The 23,234-nt window shown below is 50.8% G+C and overlaps 1 protein-coding gene across 1 annotated transcript in view; it reads right to left on the minus strand.

The window, feature by feature from the left end:
- LRP4 (LDL receptor related protein 4) overlaps positions 1-21,778 on the minus strand; it is a 37,288-nt gene extending 15,510 nt beyond the window's left edge. The window contains exons 1-28 of the mRNA XM_032595086.1: positions 21,406-21,778; positions 20,724-20,900; positions 19,477-19,593; positions 19,094-19,207; positions 18,583-18,699; positions 18,138-18,266; positions 17,776-17,895; positions 17,243-17,368; positions 16,538-16,663; positions 16,212-16,346; positions 15,690-15,815; positions 15,123-15,353; positions 13,912-14,068; positions 11,589-11,806; positions 11,252-11,428; positions 10,749-10,871; positions 8,900-9,108; positions 8,626-8,707; positions 7,965-8,070; positions 6,393-6,594; positions 4,902-5,091; positions 4,682-4,813; positions 3,365-3,505; positions 2,934-3,020; positions 2,656-2,827; positions 1,690-1,852; positions 1,342-1,567; positions 686-989 (exon numbers count right to left, since the gene is read on the minus strand). Coding sequence (XP_032450977.1) covers positions 686-989; positions 1,342-1,567; positions 1,690-1,852; positions 2,656-2,827; positions 2,934-3,020; positions 3,365-3,505; positions 4,682-4,813; positions 4,902-5,091; positions 6,393-6,594; positions 7,965-8,070; positions 8,626-8,707; positions 8,900-9,108; positions 10,749-10,871; positions 11,252-11,428; positions 11,589-11,806; positions 13,912-14,068; positions 15,123-15,353; positions 15,690-15,815; positions 16,212-16,346; positions 16,538-16,663; positions 17,243-17,368; positions 17,776-17,895; positions 18,138-18,266; positions 18,583-18,699; positions 19,094-19,207; positions 19,477-19,593; positions 20,724-20,900; positions 21,406-21,778 — 4,580 coding nt within the window. The remainder of the gene's footprint in view (positions 1-685; positions 990-1,341; positions 1,568-1,689; positions 1,853-2,655; positions 2,828-2,933; positions 3,021-3,364; positions 3,506-4,681; positions 4,814-4,901; positions 5,092-6,392; positions 6,595-7,964; positions 8,071-8,625; positions 8,708-8,899; positions 9,109-10,748; positions 10,872-11,251; positions 11,429-11,588; positions 11,807-13,911; positions 14,069-15,122; positions 15,354-15,689; positions 15,816-16,211; positions 16,347-16,537; positions 16,664-17,242; positions 17,369-17,775; positions 17,896-18,137; positions 18,267-18,582; positions 18,700-19,093; positions 19,208-19,476; positions 19,594-20,723; positions 20,901-21,405) is intronic.
- Between the last annotated feature and the right edge of the window lie 1,456 nt (positions 21,779-23,234).

Consider the following 23,234-nt stretch of genomic DNA (forward strand, 5'->3'; position numbering starts at 1 on the left):
TCCATTAGCCCTACACCAGGGTGGGGATATGTCACAAACATTTAGGGGGCTTCTCTAAACTATGTATTCCCACCTGTCCCCAGCATGAGACCCTAATACACCCCTCAGAGATAACTGCAGGGAATGCCCCTATTCTTTCACGTGAGAATCTCTGTCATGGTAAACCCCTCACACTAGTGGGAGGAATCACATTCCTCAGCTATGGTGGGGTAAAAAAAAAAAAAAATGGAAGGAATAATAAAAAGTAAAATAAAACAAAAAATATTTTTAAAACCACAGAAACACAACCTTGGAAACCATCACAAGCCTTGGCATTTGGCCAGGGCTCCTGTATTATAATACAGATACATGGTTTAGTTACATGGCCTACTCATCAATGAGTTTTAGGGGATCCTTGGAGCCCCCACAGGGCCCAATGGTGAGGTAAAGGCTCCAGGTCCCCAGCCTGACATGTCCATTTTACATACTGGGCTTCTCTGCTAATCTGGAAACAACTAAGCAAACAAACAAAAACGTCAAATTTAAACTCTGTTATGAGTGATAAGCAAACAAGTCAGGATCAGAACTCACTATCCAAGCTGCCAAATCACTCAGTCTATTTAGAGGTCAACAGAGATCATAACCTCACCCCGTCAGGGATCAAACACAGATCTGTGTCCTCTGGAGGTTTCAGGGATATTCCTACCTGATAACATCCAGGAATACATCTGTGTAATAGACCTTTCCATCCACACTGTCATAGTCCAGGGAGATGACATTGTTGAGCTCAGGGACGGGGACGTGCACATCTGTGTGGTCGCTGGTGTCCAGCGAGATACGCCGGATGGAGCCGCGGCTGGAGAAGAGTAGGTAGGTCTCGGGAGAGGGATCACACGTCTTCCCATCTCCCTTCAGCTGGATGCCAGTGGGGCAGGCACAGGAGAACCCCGAGGGCCGAGGCAAGCAGAGGTGGGAGCAGCCGCCATTTCTAGAGCCGCATTTGTTAAAACCTGGTGAGGCGAGAACATGAGCTTTGACACCCAGCCTGGAATACTGTGGGAATCTTACAAGGGCCCTAGTTGCCTGATTCTCTGCTGTTCTAAGTGACAGAATTTGGTACCCAACAGGGATGAGGTAGAAGAAGTCCTTTGAAGGTGTGACAGCATCATGTAGTTATAGCACCAGCCACACCGAGAAGGAACAAAGCCTGATCCAGGAAGGGGGCTTAGGTAGGTCCTTGTCTCTGAGATTCTAAAAGGATCTCTGTGTTCTGGATGTATCTCTGTCACTGAGATACCCCCCCCCGCGCCCCCGCGCCCCAGAAAGCCAGCTCTGGCTCACAGCCCTAGGGGGTTCTCTCACCCAGTGGCTGTGCCCGGTCTACGGCCTGGATGTCCATGAGGCCCGGCAGGTTGGACCTCACCAGGATGACATTGCTGCCAGTACCCTTGTCGGCACGGTGGATGCTACGGGTCTGCCAGTCAGTCCAGTAGATATAGGAGCCAAGCAGGGTGAGGCCATATGGGTGCTGCACGGGAGATACCAGCGTGTGCCGACTGGCGCCGTTCAGGTCAGCGGCCTCAATTCGCTGTAGAGGAAGGAGAGGGTGGGGGGTGGCCGTGAGTGGACCGGGAGCCCTGAGTGGAGATCCTGAACAGTCCTCTCCTGTCTTCCCAGGCTTCCGGGAAGCAACAGGAGCAGTATCCTCACCTCAGTGTGGGCATCAGCCCAGAGCAGTTGGGAACTGGCCTTGTCCACGGTCAGCCCATTGGGCCAGCCTAGGTTGTTGCTGATGAGCACAGTCCGGTCTGAGCCATCCATTCCAGACCGTTCTAGCTTGGCATTCTCCCCCCAGTCTGTCCAGTACATGAACCTGGGCAAGGAAAAATACTAGCTGTTATGTCCAGAGCTCCTAAACACTGTAAGTACTGACAATTTGCCAAACACTGCAAAAAGTATTTTATGCAAAAGGTGGAGTTGTTGTTTATGGGCTTAGAGTTTCAGATTTGCAAGATGAAAAAGTTCTGAAGATCTGTTTCACCATAAGGTGAATCTACTATACTGAGCTATACACTTAAAAAATGGTTAAGGGGTGCCTGGGTGGCTCAGTCAGGTGAGCATCCGACTTCGGCTCAGGTCATGATCTCAAGGTTCATGGGTTCGAGCCCCACGTCGGGGTTCTGTGCTGACAGCTCAGAGCCTGGAGCCTGTTCAGATTCTGTGTCTCCCTCTCTCTCCGTTCCTCCCCTGCTCTCACTTTGTCTCTCTCTCTCAAAAATAAAGATTAAAAAAAATTTTTTAAATGGTTAAGATGATAAATTTTATATTGTTTTTTACCACAAGTGAAGAAAAAAAAAAAAGAACTTTCCATGTACTGCCTCACTTAAGTCTCACAAGAGCCATGGGGTATATACATTTTCATTATCCCCTCCATTTACAGGTGAGGAAACTGAGGATCAGAGGTTAAAGATGCATCCTGGGTTCCTGACTCCAAAGCTGGTGCTTTTTACCTCTATATCATCCTACCACCCTGAGTCACAAGGAGTGGAACAGCCCCAGGGAGGTGGGGCACACTTGCACTTCACAGCCCACTTTCACACCTGCCAGGGCCCCAGCTGAGCCAGCTCCCAACCCCTGCCCAGAACTGCAGAGCCGGCTCTCACCCCAGGCTCTCACCCCATCTCGTGGTACAGCACAATGGCCCGGGGGCTGTCAAGGTTCTGCCACACCAGCACTTTCCTCATGGACCCATCCAAGTTGCCCACTTCAATCCGGTTGGTTCCCGTGTCTGTCCAGTACACTTTCCGGCCAATGGCATCCACTGCGAGCCCATCTGTGGTTTGCAGCCCTGCAGGAAGTCAAGAGCACACACTGGCTCCTGCCTTAAAACAGATGGGCTATTTCCCCAGCTCTGTAGCCAGACACATGGTCCCTGGGCTGGGAGCAAGGCTCACCTGTGGTGATGATGTCCTCATGCTGTGAGCCTTCCAGATCGGCACGGCTGATGCTGTGCAGTGTACTGTCTGACCAGTACACCTTTCCTGGAAAGGAAAGGCTTGGCTCAGCCCGGACCCTCACCTCTCCAATGGACACCCCCAGCGGACCCATGCTCTGAGACACCAGGGCATGTCAGAGAGCCCCATACTGCTGAGCAGAGGAAACCAAGGGAAATATGGAAATATCATGGCAGTAAAAGTTCTTGGCAGAGGTGGAAAGGAAGGCCCCAAACCATGCCTTCATTACCAAAGAGAAAGTGTTGTGGAGATGGGGGCAGGGCTGTGCCAGAGGGAACAGGGAGCCTCAGGCTCTTAGCAGGAAACAGGTGCTGGGGGAGGAAGAATTGCAGTTGCAGTAGGTAAGGGACAGAGGGCAGGGCCACACAGACCTTCCTGGGGATCCACTCCAATGGCAATGGTGTTCTTCATGGTAATGTTGATAGGTACCACCACATCGGCAAAATAAGGGATGTCCAAAGAGACCATGCGTATGTCTACTCTCCTGGCGAAGATGAGGAAACTGTTCATGCCTGCCCAGGTGGGGAGAAAAAGAAAGAGGACAGTCACCCTAGTGTAGCCAGCAAGAGGATCTGAAGCAAGGCAAACTTGAGTTCATGCCTGTCCCTGTCAGTTTCTAGTTGTGTTATCCTGGGCAAGTGACTTAAATTGTTTAAGCCTCCGCTTCCTCATCTGTAGAATGGGGATAATAGCAGGGTATCTGCAGGATTAAAAGAGATCATGCACAGAAAGCACTCAGCACTAGGCCTGACACATATCATAAATGACAACTCTTTGTTAATATGTGGAAGTGACTCCCTTTGAAGGAACTTTTACCATGAGGTTGGAAAAACTTCATGTTAAGTTAAAGAGGGCTCTCCCTATAACCTGGCAGGCCCGATTCACAGATCCTTTCTCATTCAAATTCCCAAGAAAGTTAGGTTTCAAATGCAGCCTGCCATGTAGCATCCTCTAGGGAGAAACGTCAACTGCTAACATCCGGGCGGCTACACCAGGCCCTGCTTCTGGGACCCTCCAGAAGGGTTGTCACATACCTTGTACGCTCACAAAAGCACCACCTCCAATGGAGGTACCGTGACACTGGAGAGATCATATGTTTTAATATGTATTATACCAGCTATGGGCACATAGAACTAAAGTGACTTGTTCTAACCAAACCAGTGTATTATGACAATTTTCCAACAGTGAAAGTGTCTGAGAACAGAGCATCTTTTTCTAATATGCATAGAGACACCATAAGAGCCAATTAGACTCTGCCTATGATCCTGTCTACCTGGTCCCCTGGGCCGCTTCCTGGGCTTCTCCTTTTTTCTTTTTCTTTACGTTTATTTATTTTTGAGAGACGGAGAGAGACAGAGCATGAATGGGGGAGGAGCAGAGAGAAAGGGAGATACAGAATCAGAAGCAGGCTCCAGTCTCTGAGCTGTCAGCACAGAGCCTGACGCGGGGCTCAAATTCACGAGCTATGAGATCATGACCTGAGCCAAAGTTGGACATTTAACCAACTGAGCCACCCAGGCGTCCCTGGACTTCTCCTTTTTTTGTAAAACTTCTTGGTCTCCCCCATGCCTCTCAGAGTACCAGGACCCATGGTTTCTCAGCCAAACTGGAGTCCCTCTACAGGGAAGGAATAGAGCCACTGCCCCTCCCAGAGAAGCTCTATCCAGGTCTGTGATGCTCAAACTCACCCGGTGAGCAGGTCTTGCCATCGGGCATCAGGTTGATGCCCGTGGGGCAGGTACAGCTGAAGCCACTTGGATTTGGGGACCGAAGACACAGATGACTACAGCCACCATTTTCCATAGCACATGGCGTGGACACTGGGTAGGGAGAAGGAGGGGGAATCAATGGTGACGTCTATGGCAAAGGAGGACCAAGGAAAAGCCGGTGCGGGCAAGGGCCGCTCACCTGGGGGCCGCCGGCGGTGGAAAACATGGATGTCCATAAGGTTCTCCAAGTTCTCCTGCAGGGTCTCCCGGTCCAGTCCTGTCAGCCGGTCGGCACTCTGTATACTCTTGGTCTGCCAGTCAGTCCAATAGATGCGATCTCCATACAGGGTCAGCCCAAAGGGGTGGGGGAGCTGGCTTCCAATCAGCACCTGCCAGGGCCCCCGCACTTGTGTCATTCCCCATCCAGGCCCGATAGCACAGAACAGTGGTCAAGAGCTCAGGTGTGGAGTCAGGTTGGAGTTCTTCTACTATCATCTGCTATGTGACCTTGAGCAAGAGCTGGTTATAAAATCTCTCTGACCTTTGGTTTGCCAATCTAGGATATGACCATGACAGTGCCTGGCTCCAAGGGTTGTGTGATGATTGTAAAAGACCACGTATGATTTACATAATGTCAAAATATCTCTGCACGAGTTACTTATTAATTACAAAAGGAAAAACAGCAACTTCACAGTGGACACCACCGGAACCATGCAAAGTTAGTACCACAATAATGGGATAAGCGGACATCTGTGCCTGCTGATGAGACACACTGAGAACTCAGGACACGACTTTATTTAATGTAGTATTCCTGCCCCAAATACATAATCTGAATCTAATTACAAGGAGACATCAGACAAATTGAGGGACATTTTACAAAATAACTGGCATTTACTCTTTAAAAATACAAAGACCAAGACAGGCCTAGAAGGGACTTATTTCCTTGACTGGATGGGTTAAATAATTATGAGGAAGTGTTCCAGATTACAGGTTAAAGATACATGATTACTAAACACAGTTGTGATCTGGGATTGCATCCTGGCCTAAGAAATAAAAAAGGGGGAAAAAAGCTATTAAAGGACATTATTGGGGCAATTGGTAGTGAAATTGAATATGGACCGTGAATTAGACAGTAATATGGTATCAATGTTAAATTTCCCGATTTTGATCACTGCACCATGGTTACTAAAGACAATGTTCTTGTTCTTAGGAAATTGAAGTATTTTGGGGTCAAGGGCAGGACGTCTCCAATTTAATCTCCGATGGTCCAGAAAAATAATAATACGCATGTGTGTGTGTATAGACAGAAAGAATGGTTCAACAATTTGACTATCCTTACAACTTTTCTGTAAGTTTGAAATTATACCAATAAACAATAACAAAAAGAAAGAGAGCGATCACGGGTCTAGGATGCAATTGGTGATTAAATCGTGTTAGCTGTGATGGTTATACCATCTGTGCACTTATACCCCCAGCCCACCATCTACACAAATTCCTAGTTTCCCTTCATCATCATGCAATAATCCCCCATCCATCCCGCCTCTGCTCTGGAAGGCAGTCACAGCTTCAAAGGAACAGCACACGCCTTAACGCTGGTCCCATTGCCCCTGGGTCCTCCCAGCTGCCAGCCAGGGAAAGCTGTCCTAGAGGTTGTCTGGGTTGTGAGGGGATGCCTTACTGCCACCCTTACCTTCCTCTTGCTGCCATCCAGACCAGCAAATTCAATGGTCTTCATGCCGGCATCTGCCCAGTAAAGCCGCTGGGACCCGTAGTCAATGGCTAATCCGTTAGGCCAGGTCAGATTGGAAGAGATGATGACCTGGCGGCCCGAGGCATCCATGCCAGCTCGTTCAATCTTGGGGCTTGCACCCCAGTCAGTCCAATACATGTACCTGGGCACAGGCAAGGAAGGTCTTACCAGCCTTCTAGTTAACAACACCCAGTGGGGATTCAGGGTGCCTAGGGTTTCAGTGTTTCTGCTTGCGATAGCTGCCCCAGCCTCCTGCCTCAGCTCCCAGCCCCATCCTGGGCTCAGAGTTGTCTCTGAAAGTCTCTTATCTTCTATCACTATCGAAAGGGTCCCTGGGGTTTTAATAAAGGCAGAGCCTAAAGGCTCAAGGAGTGTTTAGCAAATAAGGTCTATGTGGGAATAAAGAAAGAAGGCAAGTAAGAATGGGGTATAAACAATCTTTCCTTGATTGGATGGGTTAAATAGTTATGGTATGTAAATTTAGCAGAATTCTATATAACCATTAAGAAGAACAAAGGGCATCTGGGAGTTTCAGTCAGTGAAGCGTCCAACTCTTGATTTCAGCTCAGGTCATGGTCTCACAGTTCATGGGATGGAGCCCCACATCGGGCTAACAGCATGGAGCCTGCTTGGGATTCTCTCTCTCCCTCTCTCTCTCTCTGCCCCCGCCCCTGCTCGTGCACATGCATGCTCTCTTTAAATAAATAAATAAATAAATAAATAAATAAACAAACAAACAAACAAACAAACAAACTTTGAAAAAAGACAGAACAAGATAACTCTATATTATCAAATGGAAAGATAGTCAAGATTTATAACTAAGTGAAAAAAGACAAGTTACAAAACAGTATGCCATTGCTGTAGATCCAAAATCACCACCACCACCACAAAATGTATATATGCACATAAAAGAAAATCTGGAAAAATACCCTAAACTGTTAACTGTTAGCAATGGTTACTGCCGGAAAGTGAGATTATAGGCAATCTTCACTTCCTACAGATTTATTTACTTATTTGTTTTATTTATTTACAATGAGTTACTTTTGTAAGCAGACCAAAAAAAAAAAAAAGAGAGAGAGAAATTTTAATTTTTTAATGTTTATTTGAGAGAGAGAGAGAGAGAGAGAGAGACAGACAGACAGACAGACAGCGTGAGCAGGGGAGGGGCAGAGAGAGAGGGAGACGTAGAACCTGAAGCAGGCTCCAGGCTCTGAGCTGTCAGCACAGAGCCCAACGCGAGGCTCGAACCCACAAACTGCAAGATCATGACCCAAGCCCAAATCGGACACTTAACTGACTGAGCCACCCAGGCGCTCCGAGAGGAAAAAATGTAAAAGGTTTCCTTGTCCACCGGGGAGAAAGAGTTGTCACTGCCTTCTGTGGTTTCTGTAGCTGCCCTTGCTGCCTTGGTGTGCCCATAACATCTGGCTGCTCTCGCTAACCTCCAGACTCCTCTCTAGTGCTCCTGGCTGTGGGACAGGTGGAGCTCGTCCCAAAGGAACAGGTGCTCACCCGCCCATGGGTTCCACCACGATATCCCGGGGACGATCAAGGTTCTCCCAGATGAGAACTGTCCTCATGCTGCCATCTGTGTTGGCCACTTCAATCCGGTCTGTACCTACCCAGAAATCGGGGGCAAAGATATTAACTCTATGCTTGGTCGTTCACCCGACTACCTTCCACTCCCAGCCCAGAGCCTGGCACGCAGTAAACACTCAAGAAATATTTTACGATAGATGAGCAACGGATGTTTAGTGAACCGAATTTGGAGAAGATGCTGCTCCAGGTCCAAGAACCGCACTTGGAGGCGCTCTGGTAAAAGGCATCCCTCTTACCTCCCACACTCACTCACCTGGCTCATCGAAAATACCTGTTTTATTAAGACAGTAATAGCACGAAAACCACAGGGCATAGTTTCCTTACCTGAAATGCCTCAAAACATTCTTGAGCACCAGCTACACAGCGGCAGGAGCTGCCATTTGATTGGCAAATGCCAAATCCTCAGCTATGAGCATCTAGCTTCAGCTCTGCAGCAGCCCCACCACTTCTGACCTACCAAGAACTTCAGGCCAAGACAAGTGGTCTAGGAGGGGCACTGGGCCCCTTGTACCTGAGACTAGAATTTTAATAAGAGGAATCCCACACAGCCAGGCCATGGCTGCCCTGTACATACCTGCATCTGTCCAGTATAGCTTGTTGGTGACCCAATCAATGGCCAGGCCTGCTGGGCTCTCCAGACTGGTATCTACCACCACCTGGACAGGAAGCAAAGCTGTATCACCAAACTTTGTTCAAGCAAAGCTGAGGACTTGTACCTCAGCTCTGGGACCCAACTGTACCAATTCTCAAGGTTTGCAAAGGTATGGGAAGCCTTTACCCAGGACAGGGTGGATTCCACCCCTCAATCTCTGCCCTCCCCAAGAGCCTGTGCCCTCGATGGGCCCTACCTCCTGTCCTGTTCCATCCCACTTGGCCCTGCTGATGGTGTCAGTGCTGACATCTGTCCAGTACACGTGGTCATCCCGGGAGTCCCAGTCAAGGGCCACAGCACTGCGCACGTCAGCCAGTGGGATGACATCGTCGGACAGGTCCTCTGTGTCGAAGCTGATCCGACGGATGTCCATCCTTCGGGCAAAAAGCAGGAACTTGTCAAGACCTGATCAAAGGCCGAAAGGGGTCTTCTTTTAATGCTCTAAATCCAGTAACAGTGACAGACACAGACGCTCACCTGTGTGACATCTGGTTCAATCACACTTCCTGGGATCTGGTGCCCTTTGTCCCCTACTCTTCACACCTCAGGCCCCCTTTGAGCCCTTGGCAGCCCATGCTGACAGACTCAGACTTTAGGATCAATGGCCTAGGAAGCAGACTCTCGCCAGGGCCCAGAAACGCATCCTGTTTAAGCATCTGTCAGCTTCCATCTCCTTGTCTCTCCTCTTTGCTCAGCTTCTTCCGGTGCACTGGCTAGATCACCATCAGCCCCCAGCCGACCTCACGGACCTTCTGTTTCTGCTTCGGGCCGCTGCTGCTCCACTCCATCTCCTAGATCCTCTCTCTTGCTCTTCTCTTCACCAACTTTAGCCAACAGTGACTTCCTGCCTTGTCTCCTCTATTCTCATAGCAACTCTTCGTGATTCATGTCATTGTTAATCTCATTTTCTAGATGAGCCACCTTGAGGGTAACAGACGTCAAGTAACTCGCCTAGCTTCCTCTCGCTAGAAAGCACCAGGGCTGGGACTTGAACTCAGGTTAACTCCAGAGAAGGAGCTCTGGACACTCCCCTACACAGCTTCTTCCTGGCTGGCTCTGTTCTGTCCCTTGCTCCATTCTGGTCTGAGTATTTCCCACTACGCATTTCTGCCTGGAAAGGCACTTCCTGCCTAACTTCACCAAGTGTCTTCTTTTAAGCTCTGGGAAACCCTTAAGGGGGAGCTCCTGGGGAAACCTCATGCGCCTCTCTGAGACAATATGGAAAAAGCTGGGCACTTAGAAGAATTGAAGGAAAGTAAGTTCTCAGTCAACGAGCGTTGAACAAATAGTCCTTGTTACTCTGCATAGTTTCCCTGATCTCACTTTCTGGAAATGACCCAGACCCCAAGAGAAATTTGATTTTAATCAGGAATAAGAGGGTCAGTGGGTGCACAGCAGTAAATAAGAGCAGCTGCTGACATACGAGGAACTACCCTCAGCCCCTTGTTAGTCATGTCATATGCCCGGATCGCTCCTCTCTGGACTATTCTTAGGAAAAGTCACCTGTGACTCTGAGCTAGACAGGGCTACCGTCTCAAAGCAATGACCCTGCAGCAGTTCAGTGGAAGCCAAAATAGTTCAGGGAGCGACTGGGGTGTCCCATTATCTTTCACTCATTAAACACATATTTATCCAGCATCTACATATGCAGAGTATCACCAGAGGTCCTAATCTCGGCTCTGTGGTTTAGGGGCTGGAAGTAAGTCTTTAACAGGGTGAGGCTAAAGGTTAAAAAAAAATAGAAACCCCTGCTTTCTAGAAGGGCCTGGAACCTTCTTGCGACCTATAGATAAAGCATCCTACCTGGTGGAATGATACACGAGCCTGGTTGCAGGCATTCATACTTGACGGGGTAGTACCACTGAGCCCCCAGGCCTCGGCTTTGATATAAGAGCTATCAGCCTCTTAAGTTCTTCCTCTCCAGGGGCTACCTGAGGAGCCTGGCTCTTCCCATGACAGGAAATCCCTTGGACTCCTATCTCTTGTTCCTTCCGCCCACCGTCACAAGGCACATCCATTGAGGCAGGTGTCCCAGACCCACTTACTCTGGGCACAGGCGTGGCTGCTGATCTTGCGGAAGCCAGTGGGACAGGCACAAGTATAGTTCTGGCCACTGGGCAGACACAGATGAGTGCAGCCTCCATTGTTGTCCCCACAGCGGTTTTTCCCTGTTCAAAGAGCCCAGAGCAAAAGGGTCAGGAAAGACCAAAGGTTGCAGAGTCCATCCCAAGGCTAGTGGGTAGGGGTTTAGCTAGGGTGTGAGCTCTCTGGAGGGAGAAACTATGTCTTATTTTTTATAGCTGGCCCAGCTGCAAGCACAGTGAATACCTGACATAGGAGATATCCTATAAATGTTTGCATGAATTAAATGACAGTGAAGCAGATTTTCAGGAGTATCGATGTTGTACCCTAAATGTCCAGCAGAGGGAGAAATTAGCCCATATCAATGCCAACCTCAAATTTCCCTGCCAGAAACCATGGCAACTGTGACAGGTGCAGAGAAGGTTCTCAGAGGCACCAGAGGTTTACCAGGTGGGTAGTTTTTTACCTGCAGGCTGGCGCTGGGGGTGCAAGGTGTGGATGTCCATGGGGAAATGGAGTTTGTTGCGAATAATCTCCTGGTTCTTCCCAGTAAACTTGTTAGCACTGTTGATGCTCTTGGTGTGCCAGTCTGTCCAGTACAGGCTGTCTTCAAACACGGTGATGGCAAAGGGGTGGGGGAGGCCTGGGGAAAGTCCAGAAGGACTTCAGTCCAGACATATCCTGCCATGGGCTCTGGGCCCAGGCCTGGCAACTGCACAAATCTCACCCTCTGCCAAGGCTTCTAGGGGCTGGCACTGGGGAAGGAGGATGAGAGATGGAGGAGAGTGCAGAAAGGGCCTCACCCTGGCTAATGACAGCCTTGCGATGACTCCCGTCCAGATTGGCCCTCTCGATGACATGGTGCTTAGCATCCACCCAGTACATACGATGCCCGGCATAGTCAATGGTGAGGCCATTGGGCCAGAAGAGATGAGTGTCGGCAATGATGCGGCGTCCAGAGCCATCCATGCTGGAGGCCTCGATGCGGGGGGTGTTGCCCCAGTCTGTCCAGTAAATGGTACTAGGGAGAGGGAAAGGACATTGAGAGACAGGCAGCAGAAGGCATGTAGTAACAAGGATAACAATCAGACTGAGGTCTTTTATCCATTTAACCCAGGAGACCCCAACTGGTAGGTGACACGTTCTGTTTAGTCCACAGGGTGTTTTTTCACTGTTTGAATTTAAATGTCTCTAGCAGGGCACTTATTCAGTTAACCCTTTTTTTTTTTTGTAGTACCTGCAGGGCTCTATCTTAGGGAGTAGGAGTATAGCAATGAACAAAAGAGACAAAAATCCCAACCCTTGTGGAATTAACAATATATTATATTATTAGCTAGGACAGATACTTTTTTCTTTTTCACAATCTCTATCCCTGCCTTTTGTATTTTACACACACACACACACACACACACACATTCACACTCACACAGGGTTTTTAAAACAGCTGACTTAGAGGACATGGCCCTCAATTGACTACATTGAATTTTTATAAACCAGAAGAACTTCCATTTAAGGAGACTTTTTTTCTAATAATAAAAATTACCATTAATTTTTATAACTCAGCTCAATCCTATGAACTAATAATAAAAATACTAAAACCTACCACTATCTAAGTATATTATGCCATTTAAAATGCATCTTATTTGGGGCGCCTGGGTGGCTAAGTCGGTTAGGCGTCCAACTTCGGCTCAGGTCATGATCTCATAGTTGGTGAGTTCAAGCCCCATGTTAGGCTCTGTGCTGACAGCTCAGAGCCTGGAGCCTGCTTCGGATTCTGTGTCTCCCTGTCTCTCTGCCCCTCCCCAGCTCGTGCTCTGTCTTTGTCTCTGTCTCTCATAAATAAACATTTAAAAAAAATTAAAATGCATCTCATTTGGGGGGTGAAATGGGTGAAGGGGGTCAAAAGGTATAAACTTCTAGTTATATAATAAGTAAGTCATGGGGATGTAATGTACAGGATGGTGACTATGGTTAATAATACAATATTGTATTACCAGAAAGTTGCTGAGAGTAGATCTTAAATGTTCTCATCACAAGAAAAAATTGTTGTAACCACTATATGTTGACAGATGTTAACTAGATTTACTGTGGTGATTATTCTGCGATATACACAAATCATTATGTTGTACATCTGAAACTAACATAAAGTTATACGTCAATTATACCTCAATCTTTAAAAATGAGTCATTTAATCTTCGTACAGCTATAAGGTACACGTGGGTTTTTTTTTTTAAAGATTTTACTTATTTACTTTTTAAAGTAATCTCTACACCCAACATGGGGCTCGAACCTACAACCCCAAGATCAAGGTCACATGCTCAACCGACTGAGCCAGCCAGGTGTCCAGGCATGGTTTGTTTTTTTTTTTTAATTTTTTCACTGTTTATTCATTTCTTTTTTTTTAAATTTTTTTGATGTTTTTATTGATTTTTGAGAGAGAGAAAGCACAAGCTTGAGAGGGGCAGAGAGAGAGGGAGACAGGAACCAAAGCAGGCTCCACACTGACAGCAGGGAGCCCAATGCGGGGCTCAAACTCACTAGTGCTGAGATCATGACCTGAGCTGAAGTCAGACGCTTAGCTGACTGAACCACCAAGGTGCCCCAAATGTTTATTCATTTCTTTCTTTTTTTTAATATTTATTTTTGAGAGAGAGAGAGAGAGACTGAGAGAGAGAGAGAGAGAGAGAGACAAAGCATGAGTCGGGAAGGGGCAGAGAGAGAGGGAGACACAGAATCTGAAGCAGGCTCCAGCCAGCTGTCAGCACAGAGCCCAATGCGGGACTCAAACTCATGAACTGTGAAATCATGACCTGGGCTGATGTCGGATGCTTAACCGACTGAGCCACCCGGGCAAACCCCACCACGCCGCCCTCCCGCCCCCACCAGGTATGTTTTTTACTCACCAATTATAAGTGAGTAAATGGAGGCAGATATAGACTGACCCAAGACCACACAGCCAATTACTACAGAACCAGGACTCAAATCCAGGTGTGTCTGGGTACAGAGCCCAGGCTGTTAACACCACACTGTGAAGAGGCTCCCCAGCAAAGTTTGGCCCAGGTGGCCTGGAAACTGTCTCTACGGGGTGCAAGAGGGATTTGGGAGCTTGAGACACAACTCACTCACCCCTCCATGGGGTGCAAGGCAATAGCCCGGGGCTTCTCAAGGTTTTGCCACAGCAGCACCTTCCGATGGGCTCCGTCCAGGTTCGCCACCTCAATCCTTGATGTTCCTGAGTCGGTCCAGTAGAGTTTGTCATGGACCCAATCCACAGCCAGACCCCCTGATGGAAAGAGGCAGTAGGAAGGGTCAGGGATTCAGCCAGGGCTCCTCTGTGTCACAATAACAAGTGCAAAATCTTGCACAGGGTTTTGGTTAGGTGGTGTTCTAGCCACGTGACATATACTAACTTACATAATCATCACAACAACTCTATGAGCTAGATACTGAAATCCCCATGGAGATGAAGAAATCAAGGCACAGAGAAGTCAAGTAGCTGTCCAAGGTCAGGCATTTCCTCCTCTCAGCCAACCATATTCCACATCCTGAATCCTGGCTCCCTGACCCACACCCACCACACCGGCTCCAGAATTTGCAAACTGTGGCTTAAGGTTTTGCAGAGGCACTCGAGACGTGCCATAAGCATTTGAGTCAAGTGTGCACGGTACCGAATTCTAATCCACTTCACTGGCTTGTAGAATGGCCTGAGATTACTGAGTGAGTTCTTGTTTCTTTCTTTCTTTCTTTTTTTAATCTGTAAACATTTGGATGTACTATGTGAGTCAAGCAGAATATTCTTAATAGTAAGCAATCAAAACAAAATTCTGAATTAAAAGAAATGCTAAGACTGAGAGCAAATTGTAACTGTTGTCCATAAATCTCTGATTTCAAATTATTACATTCATCAAAACGTCTCAATAATGAGCAAATGTTATAAACCTGAACCCATAAAATTAATGTATACTAACAAATGTTTTCAATGTTTTCTTTTTTTTTTTTCTTTTTTAAGTTTATTTCTTTTGAGAAAGAGAGAGAGAGAATGGGAGAAAGAGAATCCCAACGAGGCTCCGAGCTGTCAGCACATAGCCCAACGCAGGCCTCGAACCCACAAACTGTGAGATCATGACCTGAGCCGAAATCAAGAGTCAGACACTTAACCAACCGAGCCACCCAGCGCCTCCTAAAAAATGTTTTCTATACTAGAATTCCACCCAAGAGTTCACTGGAAGAAAGAGATGTTCTGCTGCCCAAGGTTTACAAGCCATCATCCTGTTCCTTCCACGGTTACTTTGCACATGGTGTGGCCCTGCCCTTCCCCACAGGGCCTCATTCCCTACCTGGGCTCTCGAGCCCTGTAGACACAACCTCCTCCACGTTGCTGCCATTGAGGTTGGCACGGAGGATCCGGTCCAGGGTGACGTCTGACCAGAAGACAAGCTCGCGTCGGTGGTGGAAATCAAGGGCAATGGCATTCTCCAGGTTGTTGAGCAGCAATGTGTACTCGGAGCGGTGCGGCAGCACCTGCCGGATGTCGATGCGATTGGCGAACAGCAGCACAGGCTCCGGCCCTGGGACGTGGCATAGAAATGGGGCCACCACTGGGCTCCAGAGCTGCTCCTGACACCCCTCGTCATGCATCCCCAGCTCCTCAGCTGATGAGTGGGGCCCCTTGCCCATGTCCAGAACTGTTGGCATCTGTACTAGAAGAGTAGGAGCCTCCAGAGCATACTCCCCTCCCCGCCCCTCCCCAGCAGTTTTTCTTGGGGCTCAGAATGCAATTCACAGCTCCGTTTTACTCAGATGAATAATCTCTCTACCTCTCAGCAAATGCCCAAGTACTGGAACACCGGGATGTCTCTATGCTCGGCCCTCTGCCCACCTAGCCAAACGCCAACACCCCTTACCCAGAGCCTTGCAGCTGCGCCGGTCGGGCCGGAGCTCGTAGCCTGCTTCACACCAGCACTGGAAGGCCCCTTCGCTGTTGGTGCAGCCCTGGCTGCAATACCCCTCCTCCGCACATTCATTCACATCTGGGAGGACCGAGCAGGGTCAGGAGATCTCCGTTCTGCCATCCTCCCCCTGACAACCCCCCAGGCTGACTAGTTGCTTCCCGGCCCACATACCCATCTACTTTCCAGGCCCAGTGGGAAGGCTATATAACAAGTGGTTAAGGGCTTTAAGGGCATGGAGACCCGGGCTAGAATCCCAACTCTGCTATCACCGGCTCTGTGGCCATCAGTAAGTTACTTAACCTCTCTGAGCTTCAGTTTCCCCAGCTGGGAAACAGAAGGGACAGTCCCCACCTCCTAGGGTGATGACGAAGCGAGGTTACGTCCGTCAGACGTTTGACCCAGAGGAAACATAGCTGCCTGTCCGCTGCCCCTGCCCAGGATCCCGCCCCTGATCCAAACCAGGCCCCAGCTCACCCTGGCACATGTGCCCATCCTCGGTAAGCCGGTAGCCTGTGTGGCAGGTACACTGCACTGCCCCCCGCACCATCTGGCACTTCTGGGCGCAGCCACCGTTGTTAACATTGCAGTTCTCCTCACCCGTCCGGGGCCCTGTGCCAGCCAAGCCAGAGATGGGAGTTGAGCCCAGAATCCTCCCCCAGACAGCCAACTTGGCATTCCACCTGGACCACGAAGAACAGCTCCCGAGGCTGCAAGAATCCCTAGGGAGGATTCTCTTTGAACCACATGGGTGGGGTTCAGCCACACACCAGGGGCCAGGCCCGCCCACCGGGGACACTCACGGCAGTTCTGCTGTGGGCCTTCGTCACTGTTGTCACCACAGTCGTTGACCCCATTGCACAGCTTCCTCTGCCCGATGCAGCGCCCGTTCCAGCACAGGAACTGGTCTGAGGCACACTGGGGGCTTCCTGGAGAGGGAGGGAGGGCCGGCAGGGAGGGAGTGAGAGGCAGGTCACAGCAGGGCAGGGCTTGGGTCAACAAAAGGATGGGAGCCTGTCATTTTCCAGGGTGAGCTGGAGACAGAGGAGACTCAAGGTGGGAGGGTCGGGGTCCAAGGCAGGAAACAGCTCAGACAGGGCTGGCTGAATGTCTACATTCGTTCTCTCCCCCCAGGACGCCACGGTGGGATGTTGAGGACGTGGGACAGATTGAGAGAGTGTGCCTGTGTGTCCAGCACCCAGTGTGGCTAGGGTGGTGGGGGATGCCAGCCACGGAGAATGGTCCCTGCTCACTAGGGCCAGAGCAACAGGCCATGTATGAGCTAGAACGTGAGAGGCTGCTGCTGCTGTGGTCCAGGCCATAAGGCTGCAGAAGGTACACCTGGATTTGACACCGGTAACGAGAAGGGCAGGCAAAATCAGGCCACAGGCAAGATCAGACTAAAGCATCACTGTAGCCCGATGGCAGCAGCAACATCCTCTTTCCACCCCTGTTCTCCAATCCCATCACGGGTTTAAGGGCCTGGGGGTACCCCTGGGGCACTCCACCTGTGTTCTCACAGTCCTCTTCATCACTGTTGTCTGCACAGTCATCCTCCCCATCACAGCGCCAGGACAGGCGGACGCAGCGACCTGACCGACAGCGGAACTGTTCCGCGGTACACATGGAGGTGGCTGGGCAGAGCAAAGGCCTCATGAAAGGCTGACCCCATTTTGGCCCGAAGCTCCACCCGGCCACCCCAAAATGCATTTTGTGGCAGCATCCACACCAGTCTTCTTGTCATGGTTGTTCTGAATGGCATCTCTGTGCAAGTCAGAAAAAGGCAACCTTTCCTCAAGATGCCTCACCACTGTCTGCTAGAAAACTGCCATGATGAATATATAAATCTATATAATTATAGAATAGGTAAGTTTCCCGCGTGACTGGCATCGCTTTGGACATAGCGCCTCTGTGCCGTGCCCAACCTACACCACTGTACAGGACAATCCTGTCCAATCTGTCTTTATCAATGGTGGCCATTTTGGCGCCACAAGCCCTTTCCCTACTTCCAGACCAGACCTTGGACACTGGCCCCACTCACTGCAGTTGCGCTCATCAGACTGGTCGTCACAGTCCGCGTCGCCATCACAGCGCCAGCCCGCGTTGATGCACAGGCCACTGTCACACATGAACTCCCCAGAGCGGCAGGGCTGGTGGGAGGCTGGGGAAACAGGACAGACTTCTGTCTCTAGCCTGTCCATGAACACAGGGTCCATAGCAGAGCAGAAAGCCGGGCCCCAGCACCCGGCTCCTCCCTCTCTGCCCGACAGGGACCAGGGAATCCAGAAACTCCTCCCTTGAGCTCCGGCCCCAGCTGACACCTGTGCCTTACCACCCCAGGAGTTCCTTGGGGCCTGGCCTCCCCCTCCCTCCCAGCTCCGCCCCGCTGGCCGGAGCACTCACAGCAGTCGGCCTCGTCAGACCAGTCCCCGCAGTCATCATCACCATCACAGTGGTAGATATCGAGGATGCAGCGGCCGTAAGCACACTGGAACTCCTCCAGGTTGCAGGGAGGCGCTGGCACTGCTGAGGCTGGAAGGCAGGCGTGGGGGACAGGGAGGGGCGCACGCTCAGGCCCAGAGAGAGCTCAGAGGCCCAGACTCCTCCAAGAAGGCGGAAGACGTTCAGGCAAGGGAAGCCAGTTTCACGTGGGACAGCCCTGTGAGACTTCCGTATGCTGCTGGAGCCATGGGGACCCTCCCTCTGCACCTGAGGAATCTGCTCCCACCCTAGCTCAGCCTCGGAGGAACAGTTTCATAAGAGCCTGCCCTCCTGGCCCACTGCACGTGCACCCCTCTGCCCACAGGATCCTGCCTCCTGCCCCGGCCCGAGTTCTGGGGCCACTCACGACAGCTCTCCTCGTCAGAGCCATCTTTGCAGTCGGTGTCACCATCGCAGTACCAGTGCTCAGCGATGCAGCTTCCGTCACTGCAGCGGAATTCCTTGTCAGAGCACTTGCGCATGTCTGGGGGACGCAATGGGACAGCAATCCTGCAGGAGCCCGACAGGACAGGCCGCCCTCCTAAGATCCTCCCCGACTCCCACCCACACTGCCCCTGTGGGTCTGACCCCATCCCTGGAAGACACCACGGATTTGGTGCAGACCGTCTGGGGAAAGCCGCAGCCCTGGAGACATGGGGCCTTGGGTTCCTGTTCCCCTCGTGGTGGTTCGCAGTGTGTGGGGGAGGGTCTGGACTGTTCTGCCCCTCCCACCTTCTTCCAGCTGCTCCAGACGTCTGGGCAGTTCAAGGTGTGGCAGTGTTAAAGCCACTGCTGCCCTTCAACCCCCCCTCCTCCCGCCCCCGCCATGGCCAGACCACCAGCAGCCATCCTGCCCACCTCCCTGGAGCTCCACTCACCACACTGCTCATCACTGTTGTCCCCACAGTCGTTGTCACCATCACAGTGCCACAGGCTCCGGATGCAGTAGCCGTTCTGGCAGGGGAACTCATCCTCCTCACACTCCCGGGGGGCTGTGGGGTACAGAGCAGTCAGGCTGCTGCAGACAGCGGGGGCCCAACAGAAAGCCCCACGGACCAGAGCAGTCACTTCTACACCACCCAGAGGGATCTGAAGCAGGTGGCAGTTTCTCAGGCTCATCTAACCAAGAGGGAAGGTGAAAGGAGGGGCAAAGAGCAAAGACCCAGGAAGTGATGTGGGCCTGGGGCATCATTTTCTGATTGAAAATCCCTTCCCAACAGAGCCTGACGGAGCCCGCCTGGTGCCCATCACCAGCACTCACGACAGTCCTGCTCATCTGAGTCGTCTTCACAGTCGTTGTCCCCATCACACACCCAGGAGCGGCGGATGCACTTGCCATTGTCACAGTGAAAGTCAAGAGGGGAACAGGTGGGCAGCACTGAGTCCCAGGAAGAGAAGGGAACAGGGAATCTGTCTGAGGCAGGCTCCACTGGGCCGGAAAGCCTTTGCCAACACCCCTTATCCCACATCTCCCCGTGTGAGCCACAGTCCTTCCTCACAGACTCCCATGCCTGATGGAGGAGCTAGGCAGAAACCACAGCTAAGAAGCCAGAGCATTAGCAGGGAACAGCGGCGAGGGATTCACAGGGCAGGGCAGCCCAAGAAACTCAAAACCACTAAGAGAAACATGAGCAAGAAAAAAGAAGTGTATTTTTTTTTCCTCTTGTTAAATGATGATTAACACAGCTGGGCTCAATTTCCAGTTCTAGAACTCATCACTTACCACGCCGAGCAAGTCAGTTACCCTCTCTGAGCCACAGGTTGTCTGACTGTACAATGGGGGTAATTATACTTGGCTCACAGAGGTCTTTTGAGATAATGCACATGACAGTGCTACATGAAAGGTGAGCCATGTATCATCACAATTAGCTGAACTGGTTAGGGTTAAGGTCCAGGTTGTAGCTTCAATCTTATTAGACTAATTAGCCACCTTCAGACACAGGTGCTACAGCTTGCATCCCTAAACCCAGACAGCTGGCTCAGCAGTGATATTTCTATAGATCTGAGGCAGGAGGCCCTAGCCTGTTGTGCCTATATTACTTACTACACTAGGGGAAAGGAAGGTTTAAAGAGAATATAATATTTCCTAAAACTTATATTATTAAAAAAAGATATGATTATACAGAATACTAACATAAGAAACACAGAAATAATCTGCATCCACGTATAGTATGCACATTAAAAAATGCACAAAAATACACAAACATATATTCACGTAAATACAGAGATCCATTTAAAGAGACTGCCTATAGTTTCAAGGGTGTTTTATTCCATACTTGTCACAAAGTTTGTTTTATTGGACATATATGCATGGAAATACAAGAGGACTGGAGCCCTATATATTGTGAAGAAACCACCCATCTGTCAATATCCGTCACCCTCACAAGAGTCCAACGCTCTGCATCTGATACAGCAGGTGTACAGAACATTCATCAGACCCTCATCCCCAGGTCCCTCCCCTCTTCTACTACTTCCCACCACTCCCTGGCTGGGATGGGAGGTGCTTACTACATCCATCCTCATCGCTGTGGTCCCCACAGTCGTTGTCTCCATCACACTGCCACTGGGCGGGGATGCAGGTACACTCGCCGAGGGCACTCACCGCACATGTGAAGTGGCTCCGACCACAAGCACACTCGGGGCTGCTGGCTAGCCCTGTGCAGAGGGGAGAGGAACCAATGAGGGCTCAGCTCCTGCCTAACCACAGCCCATTCTAGAGAGTAGAGGAGCCCCATCTCGGGGCACTGTTACCAAGAGAGCCACGGGATACCACAGGGAGATGCAGACCATGCAATCATGCCTTCCCCCTCCTCCAAGACACTAATGGTCAAGAAGACAACCTGTGACCCTAGGTTCATAACAAGTCCAGTACCTTCTCTATGACAGGGCTTTTTGCCCAGTACCCTCAAGAGACAAGAGATGAATGATGCCACTCAGGGAGTTGGTGCCTTTGGGGAAAAGGAGCAGGGGACAGAAAGGGTGATGCTGTGAGACCTTGAGACCCTTCCCTCCAAAGCTAGGTTGAGATATGGACGCTTTTGCATCTGGCCAGGACCAGGCCCTTGGCTGTTAGCCAGGCAGGGCAAGAAATAGTGGAATTAAAATGCCGGAGCCCCTTTTGGAGTAGGGAACCCACACAGGGGAACAGGAAGCAACACAGGCTGTTGTGAGTCTCCAGGTCAGAACTCACCTTTAAGGAGGGTGACCAGAAGAAGTGGGGCTCCAGGGGGAGGGGAGCAGTCAGAGCCTTCCCATCTGTGGGACAGGCTACAGCCTAGAGGAAGGATGGCAGAAGCAGCCCCTCCCCCATCCTCAGCAGCACGCAGCTGGCCTTCCCTATTGAGCATCAAGCTATCTGCCTGGCCAAGTCCCATGACCGGCTGCTGTGCCCCCTCCCCAGCGTGCCCAGCAGGATGCCCTGGGATGGCGTGTGAATGGCTCAGTGCCCCTGCTCCAGCCTCAGCTGGAACAAAGGGTTCTGCCAGGGTCACTCTTCCCCCCTCCCCACATTCATCTAACCCGCTGGGCTGCTGCAGCTGGGAAAGAAGGGGGCCACTGCTCATTGCTCATCTCTCCCCCTTGCTTTCTTCTCCCCTTCCTCCCCTTAGCTGGGCCCTGCCCTCAGGCTGTGCGGGAACAGGGAAGGATTTAGGGCCCAGAATGAAAGGGTGTACTGTCATCCACCCCCCCCCTCCCCAAAGCAATGAGAGAGCCCTGGAGCCCTCCCTCCCCACTTCAATCTCCAAGGGTAAGTGTGAGTATAAGGCATGGGTTCCTAACCTGCAGATGGATGGATGGATGGATGGATGGATGGATGGATGGATGGTTGGGTGGGTAGATGGCTGGCATTTGGGACCAGTGAGCTGTTGAAACTATAGGCAAAATGTACATTTCTGGAGTAACGGACCACAGATTTCACCAGATTCTCAAATGAGACCCCTCTGTCCCCCACCACAAGCTAAGGGAATTGGTTGCCCGAGAAAAGATGCCAGATTTCCTGCGGAAAACGAAGGAATCTGTCTGAGGGGTGCAGCATCTCTTCACAGGAAGGCTTTACTCCAAGCCCAGGGTTCCTGTCTGTCCAGGTCTCCCTGCAAGTGCAGAACAGAGGATCCTTCTCCAGGGAAGCACTGACGACCCGGCTACCCCAGTCCCAGCCCCAGCCTCTTGGGCCTATTCTGAAAGCACCGATAAAGGAAGGGGCTTTTTTCACTCAGACCCTGAGCAACTTTTGGAGTGTGACCAGCTCATCACAGCTATAGGCACCACTCTCAGGAACTCTGGCTCGATGAAACCGCAAAGACTAGGTATTCCAAAGGACTCCATTCAGTGGGCCTCCCAACTGTGCAGGGAGGGGTGGTGAAGAGGAAGGATAAGACTGACTCAGTGGTTCTCAACCAGGGACAGTCTTTCCTCCGGGGGCGGGGGTAGTGGTGGTGGTGGTGGTGGTGGTGGTGGTGGTGGTGGTGGTGGTGGTGGTGGTATTTGGCAGCGTGTGGAGACATTTTTGGTTGTCGTGACTGGTGGTGCTTCTGGCATCTAGTGCGTAGAAGCCAGGGATGCTGCTAAACAGCCTACAACGTACAGGGCAGGCTCCCGCAACAAAGACATTCTCCAGCCCCGAATGTCAAAGGAAGTTAAGGACACAGCAGGGAGCAGAGCTGCCCCACGTGGAGTTCAGGGCAAGGGGGTGAGGACAACAGAGAGGATGAAGGAGCCTGGGGGGAGGGGGAGAGGAGAAAGCCCTGGACCTGGAGCAGACAGACTGGGTTCCACCCACCGGCTGCATGACCCTGTACAGGTCACTTAGCTCCCTGAGCCTCCGTTTCCTCATTTGTGAAAGGCCACAAGGACTGGACCAGACGATAAACGTGGACAAAGCTACCCTCGTGCCCTGGCACACCAAAGATGCTTAATAAATGCAGGCTGGGGGTGTAGGGTGTGGGAGATGCAGGGACTAGTTTTTTCCAAAAGGCCTTGATTTTAAAAACCTGAGCACCGGGATTAGGAGATCAAGAA

The sequence above is a fragment of the Lynx canadensis genome, chromosome D1, assembly GCF_007474595.2.
Source record: "Lynx canadensis isolate LIC74 chromosome D1, mLynCan4.pri.v2, whole genome shotgun sequence".
NCBI lineage: Eukaryota > Metazoa > Chordata > Mammalia > Carnivora > Felidae > Lynx > Lynx canadensis.